This window comes from Phalaenopsis equestris, unplaced genomic scaffold (assembly GCF_001263595.1).
Source record: "Phalaenopsis equestris unplaced genomic scaffold, ASM126359v1 Scaffold000226, whole genome shotgun sequence".
Classification (NCBI taxonomy): Eukaryota; Viridiplantae; Streptophyta; class Magnoliopsida; order Asparagales; family Orchidaceae; genus Phalaenopsis; species Phalaenopsis equestris.
The window spans coordinates 808,340-825,094 of NW_018164668.1; the positions used below are offsets into that span (position 1 = coordinate 808,340).

A 16,755-nucleotide genomic window follows, 5' to 3' on the forward strand; every position below is an offset into this window, starting at 1 on the left:
AAACCTTAAACCTGAAAGAGTTAATTTAAACTATAGTGAGCTCCAGTAGCCAATGAATACTCCTACTTCTAAATTCTAGTAATATAATGAATAAAAAAATCATAAATATGCTAGTCTATTTAAGATAAATCAACATATGAGAAATAACAATTTATTAGCCAAATATGATTATTCAATGAGTTTCATAACATTCAATTATATTGTAATATCATTTTCTTATATATAACATTTTATTTGCACAATTGTTACTGAAACACCGACTAAAATTTATACCAGTAAAAGTGCATTAATATTACTTATCATTTTCAATTATATGCAAGGGTACCTTAGCGTCCCCGGTGAATACTATAAGGGGATAAATTCCATCATAATCAGCACGCACATGTAAGTAATCTATGTAGCTTGTATCATTCACATATTAATTTCATTCAATTCGATTTAATCTATTATTGAATCATGATTTGTCTGGGAATCACACGCCAATGAATAAAGCGTAAGAAAAGAGACAGAGAGATAGATAGAAGACTAAATAATAATAAACATCAATACGTCTTGTCCATCTCTTAAAATAATCTCCATATTTATAGGGGTGGGTTATAATATAGTGATATTAAATGTTTGCACCTACTTTAATGAAGTTGTACAAGATATTCTAGGAATTTTTCATATAAGAGTCTATGGCTCGACCGCTCTCTTACTCAACTGATCGGACTAGCATATCAACTCGGTAAGGGCGATCTGATTGACTAGACCAAGCCAGTGTTATCGTCAGCTGAGCTTGACTAGCTTCGAGTCAGTAGAACTGATTCGGTCAGCTAGGTTTGCTAATCTGTTAATCTAGTCTAACTGTCAAACCTCCATCCTTGAAGGAAGAGCTCCTATCGACTAGGCAATATCAGACTATTGTGTAGAGGGTGAATCACTGTAACCCAATAGATAGCTCATTCCTCGGAGAGGAGAGCCTATGAAATGACTATAAAACTCCATTGTATTGCTAACTCTTGGTCCATGATGAGGAGCCTTGGAGGCATCTGTGGAAGGTTGGCGATAGTGAGGAACTGGATTCTTTCCTCAAGTCGGATCTACTAGGAGTAGGTTGATGTCGTCATTCAACTTACTTGTGGTGGTTAGCTCAGATACTTATATGTCCTGCTTTAGTCTGGTTGGATCGAAATCAAATCGTTCGGTCATTCCTTTTATCCTCCTGGCTCGATCGGTCTTCAATTTTGGCTTGGACGGCTATGTCCAATCGGATGAGTAGGCCTCTTGGTTTTTTGTTGGTAGGCCCTCATTTGTCACTTTCTTCCTTCTGGATCATTTGATCTCCTTAGGATTCGTGTTGGCACAATTTTAATATATATATTTCAGTTCCCCGATTCTTTTATTTCATGAAAGCGGCATTGCGATAAGAATAAAAGAGTTAAATGCAAAAAATGGATATCATTTATTTCTTGATCAGTGCTTCAGTAATTGAACTCTTAAGATTTTCACGTCATTAGTTCTTATAAATAGAGCAAGACAGAACTCCTTTAGCATTCCATATTTTCTCTGCATCTCTGAATCAATCGGCACCCAAACGCTTTCATAGAGAAAATGTTGAATCCTCCCGTTCAGGTCCTCAGCTAGGAAGTGCTTCTCACACCACCTTCGGAAAATCGAACAGGCGACACTATCAAAAAGGTAAGAACAAGAAGAAAACCACTACCAAGAAGAGGTAAATAAATGAGCCGATGGATCAAGTGAGGTCGTCCAACTTATTTCTTGGTCCTCGACAGAGGAAAAACCGAGCAGGTGATGGAGATAAATTGGGCAGCCCAAGTATTGGCCCGTTAGTTCAACCTTTTGTCGCAGCCTGAGGCTGTGTAAGAAGCTGCAGGTGCTCTGTCAATGACTGAGGCACAAGAAGCCATTGGTGCTATGGCACTACCCGATGAGAACAATGTGTTGATTAAGAGGTTGGATCAACTCCTTGGTATAAGGAGCCTTAGTTTTACTTGTTAGATTTTGAATTTTTTCAATCTCCTTTACTTTATATTGTTTCTTAGTGCCATTGATCCGATTGACTTCAGAAATGACTCGCCTCTGACATATATTGGTGAGGATAAAACTACGGCACTAGTGGCGGCAGCCCAGGCACCGGCCATGAGCGACGATGGGGGGTTGACCATCCAGGTAGTAGCAACTAATGGACGTTGAATGTCACCCAAATCATTGGTCTGATAAATGGAATAGATTGAAAATTCCTTCCCTTGATCGGCTGGGATCCAACGAGAGAAGGAGATGCATGAGTTACTGGTTCATGTGGAGAAGATGGCGGGAGTGACAGCCCTTTCATCTGAAGCTGCCTGAAGTACGAGAAGATTCTCTCGTACAACGAGCTCATGCCTAGATGGATAGAACTTTATGAAAATTTTAGGATACTTTTTCAAATGTGTCGAACTTTATTTGATTCCTTGAAATTTGGGTGTTACATAACCAAACCAAACCAAACCAAACCAAACCAAACCAACCCAACAAATAAAGTGTATATGCCTGGTTGTCCAGGATAGTAAACTGTTTAACCATACATTTTTTCTCGTTATCATGCATTGTAAAGGAATTCTAAGTTCCTTCAACGGTTCTTGGTCAATGAAGCTTTTCTAGATGACACAATTTACGGCTTAATAAAAAGTTCGTGCAGCTAGCAGTAATTACCTTTTTTGACCATGTGAACTTATAGGCTGATAATCTGAGAGATGGTAGAGCCATAACATCATGATCCGATTATGCCAACATTATCCAGAGTTATTTACCTATACCCTTAAACTATAAGCTTCAGGAAGATAACGTAAAAAACATAAACAACACTCATGAGACTTTCCTTTACAATGAGGGAAAACAATTGATCCATAATCACTCAAGGAAAATAATATGAACAAAATAAAACTAGAGGCAAATGATAATTCATTAGAGCTCATATAAAAATTCACAAAACAAGTAACAGGTGGTTTCAATTCAAGGGCTGAAACTAGAGATCATCATCAACCAGAAATAATGACTGCACCTCGAAATATGTTTCTCCGCAGAAGCAAGAAATCGTCACCATCAAAGGACATGGGGCACACGAGCCTCTAAAACAGAAATGAAAAGTATAAGTTAGATTCAGATAAAAAAAGAAGATTCACATGGATACCACTCGATTCTTTTATATTTACATATCTAACACCTATACTTCAGTTTTTACATAAACACCTTCCCCAAGCATGAAAAGGTATATTTCACTTTTTAAAAGTTAAAGTGGTATTTGGGTGGTATAAATGTAATAATTAAAGTTTACAAGTTAGATATATAAATACATAAGAATTGGGTGGTATGTATGTAAATTACCCAAGAACAAAATGAAATTTTAAAGCATGAAAATGCATTATTCTTCTGCATGAAATGGACCAATTGCAAAGAAGCATAACACACAAACAGACTAATTTGACGTAATAAACTCCTGATCAATTTTAGGCGTACCATAATCCGTACAGTAAAGAAGCATCAGCTACCTTTATATCAGTACGGAGCATAATTTTGAAATCAGACAAAAGATGAGAAATTGTGGATTTCCATATGCTTCAGCACGGGAAAGTTTGAAAACCAATGAGCTAGTTGGATTATCCGCAATGGAAACTCATTCAAATTATACAATGCTGATTCTCATAGTAATTTTAGTTAGCTTTTGTGTTCTTGCGGATAGGTTATCTCTAAGTTCAAAACAAGAAAGTAATTGCTGACAGTTAAAGCTTCTGCATCTGTTTATTTGAATCATTTACTGAATAAATTAAGGAAGATTTACATACAAACAACTCGATTCTTATGTATCTACATATCTAGCAGCTAAACTTCAACCTTTTACATACATACCACCTTAACTATGCATGAAAAGGTGTATTACATTGTTGAAAAGTTAAAATGGTGGTGCTTTTGATGTGATGTGAAAGATTTGGGTGGTATAAATGTAAAAAGTTTTGGTGTTAGATATGAAAATACAGGGATATGAGTGGTATGTATGTAAATGGCCCATAAATTAAAATATTCATACAAGTGTGTGTGTGTGTGCATGTGTAGTCACCTTGCTACTATATATAAATATAATATAGTATTACAAATGAGTATACAAAAAGCAGGGGAGGGAAGATCAAGGTCCAAGCTCAGTTAGGCTGAGCGTGAGTCATGATCTGGTAGGTTAGGTGAAAGAATTGTTCGAGAAAAAGAGAGTTGAGGTCACACGATTACGCAGATCTCCCAGTGTTCTCCTGTCTGTAAAATTTTCAGCCCCTTCAGGGCAGTTTGGAATCACTTTTATTTTTTATTTTGTTTAGTTCATGTTTTGGTTTTAAACGAAATGTGTTTGGTACATTTGATTAAGATATAATTGTTTTCGAAAACACTCTTGAATATGATTGTTTGAGTGTTTTCAAAAACGCTTTAGAGTGTTTTCAAAAACATGTTAATTTACTTTTTAAAAAATGTTAAAAACACACCAAACAAATATGTTTTGAAAAGAAAATTGAATCCAAATAAGCTCTTAGTTTCAAATCATTGAGTTATCTATTACAAACTTTTTGTTACTAGTCTGTTGCCTGCTGCTATTCCATCCTTCTGCAAAGTCAATTCCCTGCAGTCTCATGCATTATGGGATATTTATTGATTTAAATAGGGCTTCATGACCATTAGCTGTAAATTGAGAGAGGCTTGTAAATATAAGCATGGGAATCTGAGGTGACATTCAACTTCCTCTCTAATTTAGTTCAGCAAATTTTTAGTTGGCAGTAATTCCTTCTAGCCATCTTTAGGGATAATCAGAACTTGTAATTTTTTTAGAGATACTGGCCTGAGATGTAGTTTTCTATTTGGTGATGGCTAATCTTACTCGGTTTTTGTTCTCAAATTACAAGTGATTGGTTTAAATGACAATCAAGTTTTATCATATTTGATATAATTCTATTTGGGAAGTTTACATACTCAACACAAAATTCTTATTTATTTGCATATCTCAGTCAAAACTTTCATATTTGCATAAATAACACTTTGGTGCTTTAAACCTATGCATGAAAATGAGTTTTCAAAATTAAAAAGTGGAATAAGTGCTATTTTTTATGTGATATTAAAGATTTGAGTGTTGTGTGTAAATATGAAAGTTTAGGAGTGAAATATGTAAATACATAAGAATTATGTGTATGTAAAAACCCCGTCTTAGTTTAAATAGAACATGTGTGTTGACCTCATTTTCAGTGAGGTCTTAGTTTCCTACTCTCAGAACCCAAAATCTAGCCTTAGGAATTTCTTGTTGACCATCTTAGCAGACTAGTAATGGAGCCCACCTCCCGTAAAACTTCAAACCACTTCATGACTCATTTTTTGTGAATAACTCGCATGAGTGGTTCCAAACACTCAACTTCTAGTTGCAATGGCTAAGGACCAACATGTAGAAGGCCTGAAAATGAGTTTCCACAGGATCAGACGGTCTTAGGTGAACCCTCCGCGACTCAGCAACGCACTCGCTACACCACGCACGAAAGTGACATTTTTTTTGGCTCGACCATCTGCGAACTCGCCCGGATGACTCCGGATGACGAAATGGATCACACGGATGCGTCCGGGACGTCGAATTTAACTAGGAAGGACACTCACAATACTATGGTTTCGCGGGCGCAAGTCTGTGCTCAACCCAGGTTCAATCCGTGTCCAAGTCGGGTTGAGCACGAGCTAATCACCAGCTCACGTAATTTTAAATTTCAAAATTCAAAATTCAAAATTCAAACAATGATTTAAAATGGTCTTAATTGAAAATGATTTGATGTTATATTTTTCTAATTGAGCTGGCTGTTTGAAAGGAAACTATTTAAGTCCCCGCCAAAATTTTCAAGTAACGGCTACTTCGATTAATTCTAAAAGGAATGTTTACCTTCTTCCTCGAGCTCTGGGCACGATTTGAGACCCTTTCCATCGAAAAGCAGCATTCGATATCCCCTCTGGCCAAGAGAACTCTCCCGCTCGCTTTCTTCCCCCTGCTCCTCTGCTCGATCCCGCTGGTTTCACGCTCCCAAGCGAAGCCTCTGCTCGATCCCGCTCAACAGGAAGAACCGAAGCGCTCGACTTCTTGCTGCGCCGAAGAACTCCGCCTGATCCTGCTCGCCTGCTCCTCCCTTTAGCACGCGACAAAGCTCCCAGCTCCTCTTCTGCGAACAGAAGCGCTCGACCGAACTCCCTCTTCCTCTGCTCGATTCGGGTCCCCTCGCTTGCCAGCTCTCTCTCTCCCGCTCGACTCTACTCGATTCAGCTCCCATTCGGCTCTTCCAGCTCGATCCCGCGAGCTCTTCCGCACGCAGAAGAAGCCCTGCTCGACCTTGCTTCCACCCTCCTTGATCGACAGAACCCCCCGCTCTTCTCTCCCGCTCGCCTCGTCTCCTCTGCACGGAAGCAGCCCTAAACGGACTCCTCCCCCTTTTGCTGCCTTCTTCCCTGAAAGTTCTGAGATTCGTCGGTACAGGTTCTACCTCCTTGCTTTAACTTTGTTTTCGAATACCTTAATCGAAACTCTTAAGTCTATTTTAAAGTTGGAAGAGAAACAAGATTTAAAAACCGGTAGGAGGTCATCTTTACTGATCTGCATAACTTGGGTTTAAATCTTGCTAAAATCCTGCTACCAACCGCCTCTTGGGGTTTTATGTCCAAGCGAGCCAATGTGAGGGTTTAATAAATAATCCAGATGTGATTGTTGTTATAGCCCAATATTTGTGTAAATTCTCTGATCTTGATAGATTGTTGGGCCGTGTTAAGGCCTCTGTTGGTTCATCATAGTTGATTTTGTTGCTTTCGACTGGTGCAAAGATGTTGAAAGAGCAGATTAAAGCATTCGGTTTACTTGTAAAAGGTCTTAGGATGGGGTGGATTTGTTGATGCTCTTACAGAAGGAGCACAAAATTTCTTTCTTGTTTAAGGTTGTGAACTTACCCTTGCTGAGCAGACTTGATGAGCTACTTAAACAGTTTGAAGCAGCTAGCCTGAAATTTAGAGGGAAGGTTTACATACATGCCACTTAATTCTTTGGTATTTATCATCTAACATCTAAACCCCAATCTTTACGTGCATGCCACCAATCCTACGCATGAAGAGGTATACTTAAGTTTTTTTTAAAAAGCTCAAATTCTGGTATTTTTGATGTGATGTGAAATATTGAGTGTTATAAATGAAAAGTAGAGTTTAAGTGTTAGAAATGTAAATGCATGAGAATCGGGGGGTATGTATGCGAACCTTCCTAGTATTCTTTTATGCTCTTCATGATGTTAATTAAGTACTCCATATGTGCTGAAATGTACTGTAGAAAGCTGCTGTTTGGTTTGGGAGAGCTGTAGGAGCTGTAGAAAGCTGCTGTTTAGGTTTGGGAGAGCTGCAGAAGTGCTGTAGGGCCCTGAAAAGTGCTGTAGGTTGCTGGTTGGAGCTGTGGAAGTGCTGTTTGAAGTTTAGAATTGCTGTGAGAGCTGTTTGGGAGCTGTTAGCCGCTGTAGGTGATTGTTTGGGAGCTGTAAGCTATTGTAGATGGCTGTTTGGGGAGTTTATAGCTGCTGTTTGGTGATTAATAGTTGTTGTTTGAAGTGTATAATCGTTGTAGGCTGCTCTTTGGAGATTTACAAGAGTTGTTTGAGGTGTAGAATCGTTGTAGGCTGCTATTAGGAAGCCTTAGGATCACCGTTTAGAGCTCCTAGTTGTTGTCCCGAGTCGTAGGAAGCCACATAGGTGTTGTTCATTGTTGTTTGGGTTCGTAGAAAGTCATACATGTGCTATTCAAGGTTCCTAACTGCTGTCCGAAGTCGTAAGATCACCATACACACTTACTAGTTGTTTCCCGGAGCCGTTGGAGGTCGTAGGATCACCATACACACTTGCTAGCTGTTGTTACGACTTGTTCTACTGCTCACTCTTTTCTTCTATTCTATGCAATTTATTTAAATTCCATGCAAATTATATTGTGTTTTGTAGGCTAAACATGCAACAGGGATAACAACAGCAGATACGTCACGTACACAGATATATTTTATTTGTTGTTGTTTCACCATTGCAATTTACTCTTACTCTAACACATTATACAGGTACTGATTACAATTTTATTTTCAAAACAAAATAATTTTTCAAAAAATTAAACAACATTTTCAAAAAAAAAAAAACATAACACGTCCTTTTGAATTTACGGAAGTCCCTCGTAGGAGGTAACCCACAATTGCTAACGAGATCTCCCCGGTTTAAATGGATTTCAAAATTCGTTTAAGCTAAGTAAATTCAAAAGGAAATAGTGATACCGGAACGAGGGAACCGTGGGATCATAACTGGTATCGCTCTAATCAACTTTAACATCCCCCATAATATTTAAATGATCATAACCTTAGGAAACATTTGATTTGACATCATGACTTGACAAATTAGAAAACTTAAACCCGCTTCGACGAGGAGTTTGGAGCAGCTTCGTGGGCAGCGCAGCAAGGAGTTTGGAACAGACTACAAGTGGAGGTGATCGTCATTCTACAACAGCAAAACAAGTCTACACCAGTTAAACTTACTTCTTAGTCTAAATAACAACACATAGGACTTCGAGATAGTTCGCCCAGCGCGACGTAAATCCTCAAACCTTCTTTAGGCTCCTGGACAGTCATACTGATCAGTATAAGTCCTAACTCGTCTTAAGTTCCGAGGTTGTCGTCTAGAACAACGTAAAACCTCTTATCTCTTCGGGTTATTTGCATAATCAGTTATTATGCAAGTATAAGTCTCAAACAAATAAATTGACATGATTGACACTCAAATAACATCCTCTCCAAAACTCAGCCACACATTAGGATAGTTTTAGAAGTCACTGAGGTTTCTCACTTTCTCCTCATGATCTGTGACTCATGATATGTGACATCTCCTACATTCTCTTTCTTTTGGACTCCTGAAAAATAATTGTTCCTACTTGAGTCACTCTCATTTGTTTTCCTACATCCTACCGTGAAAATCTAAACCTTGAAATCTTGAAGACTAGTACCTCTGATCATTATCGAAAGTTTTTTCAAGTGACCCCCGTCATTTGGGATGTAATTAATTATATGAGTTTGCATCTATAGGGAATTTAGAACACAGGTAAAATAAATCTTATTTAATATTTATATTAAATAAGGGAACTTGTCGGTCACACATAAAAAGATTCACAAGTCAAACGGATGTCACAAATCTCTTATTTTGCAGGATTGGGTCTACCGCCGAGAGATATACTCACCTTTCGGAAATGTGTAGTATTCACGGTATCGGACACGATTATGCAAACTATTGGACGAATGAGATCTATTTGGTCACATTTTTTCAAAAATTAAAACATACTATTTTCAAAACCAAAAATATCTCTTATAATTAAATTAAATTTCAAAAATTATTTTCTATTTTCAAATCTTCAAAAAGTTGGCCGCTAGTGTGCCAGTGTGACGATTTTTATATTTTCAATTTTCATCTAAAAGAACGAGTAGTTGCCTAAATTAAGAGTTTGTGAGCTATGAATTTGAAATTTTAATAACTTAATTTCTCCATGAAAATTATCAGCGTTGACGATCTGCAAATCACAACATGCAAATCCAGAACTTCAATTTAAAGTCTAGCAGAAGAGGACTCAAAAGCAGGAAAAAAACTTCTTGCCTGCAACAGGTGGAAGAAACGGCACAGGGAAGTCATCTGAAGCATGAAAAGTACTTGAGGTATCTTTAAGTGACAGAGATCAATAGGAAACCTCAAGAAAATTTTCTAGAACCTTTCTAAGCCCCTTCTAACAGATCATTGTTAGCTTATGCAATAAAATTGAGATGTTAACTACTAATCATTCTAGTAATTAGTGTGTTTATGTGAATAGTTTTTTAAATGGAGCATTTGCTACATACCACCAAATTTCTATTTATTACATATCGAGCATCTCATTTTCTTTTTACAAAATTACATCACAAGACATCCTGCATCACATGAAATCAAATTGGCCTTTGGAATGCCTACAAACACCACATTCTTGACTGAATGTTTAATGTGTTTTCTTTTGCCACACACTTTTAAAATGTTTTGTATCAACCCAAACTCTCAACAATCGCGATATTATCTGCTTCGGCCTAATAGCCTCACAGGTTTGTCCCGTTTGTGTACCTTCCCCGAAGGTCACCCATCCCAGGTGTGCTCCAGCACAAGCACGCTAAACTTTCAAGTTTTTATGAAATTTCTACCGTTGAACCAAAAAGCGCCTCGATATTTAAGAATTCGGTTTCATTTTTCTTAAGGGGATTCACAATCTCCCTCACTTAAGTAACTGGTGTCCTCATCAATTTTCTTAACCCAGAATTATCCACCATAAATATAGGATCTAGAAGTGGCTCCCACCATGTAACAATTTGTCCCATCTTGGGTTCAAGAGGTGGCTCCCATGGCGTAGCATTTTCTTTTATATGACACTTAGTTCCCATCTTCAAACTAGTGTGCTGCTCTAATACCATTTGTAACAGACCAAACTCTCAACCATCTAGCCATTGTCCACTTTAGCCTAATGGCCTCACAATTTTGTCTCATTAATGTAGCTTCCCAGAAGGTCACCCATCCAAGTAGTACTTCAAAACATGCTCGTTTAAACTTGAAGTTTATGATGAAATTTCAACCGTTACACTAAATAACGCCTTAATATTCAAGAGTTCAATTTCATTCTATTTAAATGGTTTCACAATTTCGCCCAATTAAGTAACTGAAATTCTCATCAACTTTCTTAACCCAAAATCATCCACCAAACATAGGATTTTAGAATTCTAACAGATTAAAGTCATGGCTCCCAAAATATAAAACTTTATCCTATCTTGAGTTTAAAAGGCGTCTCCCATGATATAATACTTTGTTCTAAATGACATTTAGTTCTCATCTTATAACTGGTGCAGTGCTCTGATACCATTTGCAACAACCCAAATTCTTAGCTATCCCGATATTGTCCACTTTGGCCTAATGACTTCACAGTTTTGTGCCCTTGGTGTAACTTCCCAGGAGGTCACCCATCCCAGGAATACTCCAGAATTTTTGATGAAATTTCAATCGTTACATCAAAAGACACCTCAATATTTAAGAGTTCAGCTTCATTCTACTTGAGGGGTTTTCACATGTTTTGCATAATTAATATACATGGCTAATGACAAAATTTAAATCAATAATTTTTGGATGTTACTTGGAAAAATCAGAACTAATAAATAAAGTTTTTTTGGTCCTAAAGCTCCTCCTAAAAATTACAACATTATAATTAATTTTGATTATATATCATGATTTAAATTCTGTGCCACTCGGATTCAATTGGACAAAATAATAATGCATGCCAACATACCACCTTATACACTCAATTTTTATTCCTTAAAAAACAATACACATTAATTCAAATCAATGATCAACGCTTCCAATTAACCAAGACTTGATAATTTTTAAGAAAATTATAAGTTTAAATACATGAATGCTCATAAAATATTTTAAAAAAAAACAAACTCAAAAGCCAGCAAGATCCTCATAGTGAAACTACAAAGACTACTAAAACAAAGACACCTGAGAAAAGCTCAAAACTTAATCAAGCTCCAAAACCTGGGTCAAAAGTAGAACAAAATAATAATATGAAGAATCTTGGCTGAGAAACCTCTCAACATTTAAACATTAGGTTTTTTTTATTCATAGTGCTACTTTCTTTATTATAATAAGGGCCATCTACATGCATACCATCCAATTCCTATGTATTTACATATCTAACACCTAAATTTCACTTTTTATATTTATACCAACAAAATCTTTCAAATCACATCGAAAATACCACTATTATAAATTTTAAAAAGTAAATACACATTTTTATGTATAAGGTGACATACATATGTAAAAAGTTGAAGTTTAGGTGTTACACATGTAAATACATAAGAATTAAGTCCTATGAATGTAAACCTATAATAAATAAGACAAATCAAGGAAATATGTGAGGGGTACATGTTTACATAAAATACCCATTCATAGCCATGCACTGCATAAAAAGTCCATATTGATGTCCCTAAAAGGATAGAGGAACAACTCTGGGCATCAAAACACACAAAGAAGTAGAAAAAGCCAAAACTAGAGAGGTGACACATAAAGCACGTACCTATGGCATAAGGAAGGGCATTTATGGTTGTTGCAACGTAGCTTCCTCCCACAAATCTGACATAATATTTTCATAATTCAAAGTTCACAAAGCAAAGACCGCAAAAAAAGAGTATTAAACGTACCTCTTGGCAAGATGGACATTCCCCGTCACAACAACGACGCTTACATGCATGGCGGCCACAATCTCGCATTCTTAAGCATTTCCTTTCGCAGATCAAATCTTGATGGCATGGAACCTAAATCAGAATGTAATGCTACTTCAGATGACATTGCATAGTTAGATCTTCTACTCCGAATGTCAAACAAAACATGTACCATCACAAAAAATAATAAGAGAGATTTACACACATACTAATATCTAAACTTTAATATTTAAATTCATAACACTTAAGGTATCATAAACCTATGCAATAAAAGATGTGTTTTACTTAAAAAAAGTAATTAAAAGTGGTATATTTAATGTGATATTAAACATTTAAGTGCCATGCATGTAATTATGAAAGTTTAGAGGTTAGATATGTAAATACATAAGAATCTTGTAGCATGTATGTAAATATCCCAAATAGTAAATCTAAAATACTCTAAACATCAACAAATAAAAATTCAACAACTAATACACCGTAGATAAAGATAAAAAATATCACTCGAGATTATTTATAGAAAAATAAATCTGACTTGATTAACAGGCATAACTTTCAAAAATAGTTATGCACAGTTTCAAAGATCCTGTAGAGATGCATTCAAGCTAAAATCAATGTAAATAGGAGAAACATCTTTCGCATGTCAAAGAAATGAAACTACTTCAAGATGAGATACAGTATAAACAAAAAAGGCCGTGCAAAAATTTGTTTACCAACCAAATACTTCAATGGACTCGATGGATTCATTGAAGCTAATCTAATAGGGCTAAGAATTAGGGAAGCCAATATCCTAGTTCCATGAACAACATCAGACTTCAGTAAAAAAGATTCCACTAACAAATAACAAAAACTGCCACGGTCAAATGCCTTGAACAATTTGATTTCTTGAGTTCTTGATTAACACTTAAGCGCTAGAAAGAGTATTTATATAATAAATTCTTTGGAGGAGGTATGTTAATGGCCAATAAGTTCATTTTTGGATTATCCAAACACATGGTGGAGCCTATACCACTTCCAAGATGTAATGATTCATGCAGATTAGTACTACAAATGATAAAAATAAGAAATTATTACACTAAAAAAGAGATTGCAACAAAGAAAGGGCAAGTTGTAGAGACTAGAAAAGTTTTACAACTTATATTCAAATGTTTTGCATGCTGGCATAAACAAAAACCTGTTCATTCTTAATCAATTAGCAAAATTTAATTCACTATATAATGTTGGATGCGCTTATGCGAGCCATGATTACATTCTGGCCGAGCGTGGATGTGGGATTCCACGTTTCCCATCTATTGTGGGATCAGATTGTAAGAGACCCATAGGGATTTCCCACCTGTGCGTCAATCGGGATGGGATTCTATCCTAATAAGCCTACAACAGGCCTTCCTGCTTGAGATTTTTGTCGCCAAGGTGGTGGGTCTTTTTATTTTATTTTTTTTATTATTTGAAGGCGACTAGGATTACTTTCTTGGATGACACTATTTATATGTATTATTTTTTTTTGTTTTGAAGACTTTTGGTTATTGTTGTTGTCCTAGGAGATGTTCTCTATTTTATGCTCTTCAGTGTGCTATATTATTTTCTTTTGCAAATGGTGTGTCTGTATCTTGCTTAGGAATAGGTGGTGGATCCTCCTCAACCTTTGTACCTCGTCGTTTTGGAGCCCTTTGACGCAGGCGCTACCAATGCCCTAACTCGGGCGCACTTAAAAAGTCCCCCCAGACGCTAAACTGTGACCAAATTTGGGGTGCTTCGATCCCGCGGGATCGAAGCCCTGCGAGACTTTGCGGGAGCGGGAGCGGGAACCTGCGAGAATTCATGAAAGCGAGAGAACCCGCGTGAGATCAAGGAGCCCGCAAACCTTCACGGGGATGAGCAGGCGAGCGGGATCACGAACATGCGCAATCCAGATGGGCGCCAACAATGGAATTTGGATTTTCTGGACTTTTCCGGTCTTCCCACTCTCTTCCTTTGCATAGAAGCTTCTTTTAGGAGTCTATAAATTGTTGTCTTTGGGATGAGGGAGTCAGATTAGAGTTGTGTTTGAGTTTAGCTTCAGATATCCTATGTGAAGCCTATTTCCCCTTTGTGAGTTGTATCCGATAAGATGGTGGTGCTCCGGTTGTATCTCTTTCGTGGTGGTGATTATATCTTCCCCTTTTATCCTCTCCAACCTATCTTTTCACTCCCCTTAACCGCCGACCACTTCAAGCTTCTCTTAGCCACCACACGATCGTTGTCGACCACCCACAACCCTTCCCACTTGTTGTCCCTTCAGTTACACACCTTCCCCTCGCTACCACCCGCCTCCAGTGGCTGCTATCACCCCTTCCAATCATCTTCATCCCTCTATTCAACCTCCACTACCCATTAGGATACATTTAGCAGTTTTGTTGGTGTTGTTTCATGTTTTGAGTTGTTATTTCCGTTTGAGTCATGATGTAATCTTATTTTAATGTTAATGAAAGACTGTTTTTTTGGTGTTTTTACTGTTTTTTCTACTAGTTTCAGTATCATTTCGTATCAGAGCTAGCTCAACCCTAGTCTATCCTAAAGTTCCCCAGCATCCGCCTCTACCCAATTCACCTCCATCAACTTTTTTTTTTCAATTCCCAACCCTGGTCATACCACCACAAAGAGATACATCAAACTCTACTTGGGAAGAGATCCAACGTGAAATTCGTCGTATGCAACAGAGAGTAGCCGAGATAGCTGACGAAAACCAGGAAAAGGATACCTTCGACCTGAATCTGGAGAGTCGAAAGGAAGAAAGAAATGACGATCTAAATCCCTTCCATGAAGAGACTTTGAACAATGAAGAAGACAAGCCACATCGTTTCGAGATCAGTACCAGAGAAGGCCTAGAGAGGGATATTTGAATTCCTCCCAAAGGGAGAATTCCCAAGAGAAGATACTCGTAGAAGGACAGAGAGAATACAGGATCAAGACGGATTTACCTGAATTTGAAGAAGAAATGGATCTGGATGAACTCCTTGAGTGGCTGCAAACTATTGAACGGATCTTCAAATATAAGGATGAACTGGAGGAAAGGCAGGTTAAGCCAAACGACATTAAGCTGAAGAAAAGTGCTTCCCTATGGTGGGAAAATGTGCAGAGGCAGAGGAAGAGGGAAGCCAGTGAATACATCACTATATGGGAGAAGATGAAGAAAGTAATGCAGTTAAAATTCTTCTCACCCCACTATCGCCAAAAATATGTTTCTAAAACTCCAAAACTTACAACAGAGAAACCTTTCAGTAGAGAAGTTCATAGCCCAGTTCGATCACCTACAACTCAATTATGGATTAATAGAGCCGGAAAAGTATACAGTAGCAAAATATCTAGGGGGAATGAGGCTTGTCATTAGCAACGTAGTGCAACTGCAACCATACTAGACACTTGGAGATGTCCAGACACTGGCCTTGAAAGTGGAAAGACAGCAGAAACAGAGCAGACAACAGTCATTATTCAGGTAGCAACCTCCAAACAGATAGCCACCTACAATTACCACAATCGACAAGGACAGACAGGGAGAGACTAGCAAGCCCTGACACAGGAATGAAATTATGGATCAGAGCGAGAAGAAGCAGGAGAAAGGCAGCGCCTCCAACACTGTACCGACCAGGAAATGTTTCAAGTGTCACGATTATGGCCACATAGCCTCCAGCTGCCCCACGAGCAGAGTAGTCTCACTTACCGATCAGGGCATCGTAGAAGGAATTAGCGATAATGAGAAAACCGAGAAACAGGGTGAGGTATATCATCTTCCCTCGGGTGATGGAGAGGCACTCACGATTCAACGAATCATGCAGACCGAGAAAAATAGGGATTCGCAGTGGCTTCACCACAACATATTCTACACCCGCTGCACAGTGAACGAAAATGTGTGCAATCTCATCATCAACAGCGGAAGCAGCAAGAACTGGCGTCGACGCAACTGGTAGAGAAATTAGGACTCTCACAACGCAGAGACATTGCCAGTCATATTCACTTACGTGGCTGAAGAATGAGGACTGGGTCAGCATCGACCGAATATGCTTAACTGAAGTTTCGATCGGAGGCCATCTGCAGGCCCAGGTACGGTGTGACAAGATCCCTATGGATGTTTGTCACCTTCTTCTGGGAAGACCGTGGCAATTTGACCGAATGACTCAGCACAACGATTATAAAAACACATTCTTTCACCAAGGATGGAAAACACATCACCCTCCTTTCGACAGAGGCCGAGGCCACAAGATCTCTTTTCAACAAAACAACATCAGTAGAACCACTTTTAGTGATGACACCAAACGAGGGAATCGAGCCACCCTCCCCCGATTTAGGACAGATACGACTAAGGTTATGTCAGGACAACGTCGTACCAGAAGCACCACCGTCATACGGGAAGGGTCTTTTTCCCCTTATGACAGCTTAGAGTTGTGTTTGAGTTAAGCTTCAA

At 38.1% G+C, this 16,755-nt stretch overlaps 1 protein-coding gene across 1 annotated transcript in view; it reads right to left on the reverse strand.

Moving 5' to 3' along the window:
* Positions 1 to 16,755, reverse strand: part of LOC110023663 (NF-X1-type zinc finger protein NFXL2) — a 37,401-nt gene that overhangs the window by 16,469 nt on the left and 4,177 nt on the right. Inside the window, exons 2-4 of the mRNA XM_020723182.1 lie at positions 12,300 to 12,413; positions 12,176 to 12,231; positions 3,044 to 3,110 (exon numbers count right to left, since the gene is read on the reverse strand). Coding sequence (XP_020578841.1) covers positions 3,044 to 3,110; positions 12,176 to 12,231; positions 12,300 to 12,413 — 237 coding nt within the window. The remainder of the gene's footprint in view (positions 1 to 3,043; positions 3,111 to 12,175; positions 12,232 to 12,299; positions 12,414 to 16,755) is intronic.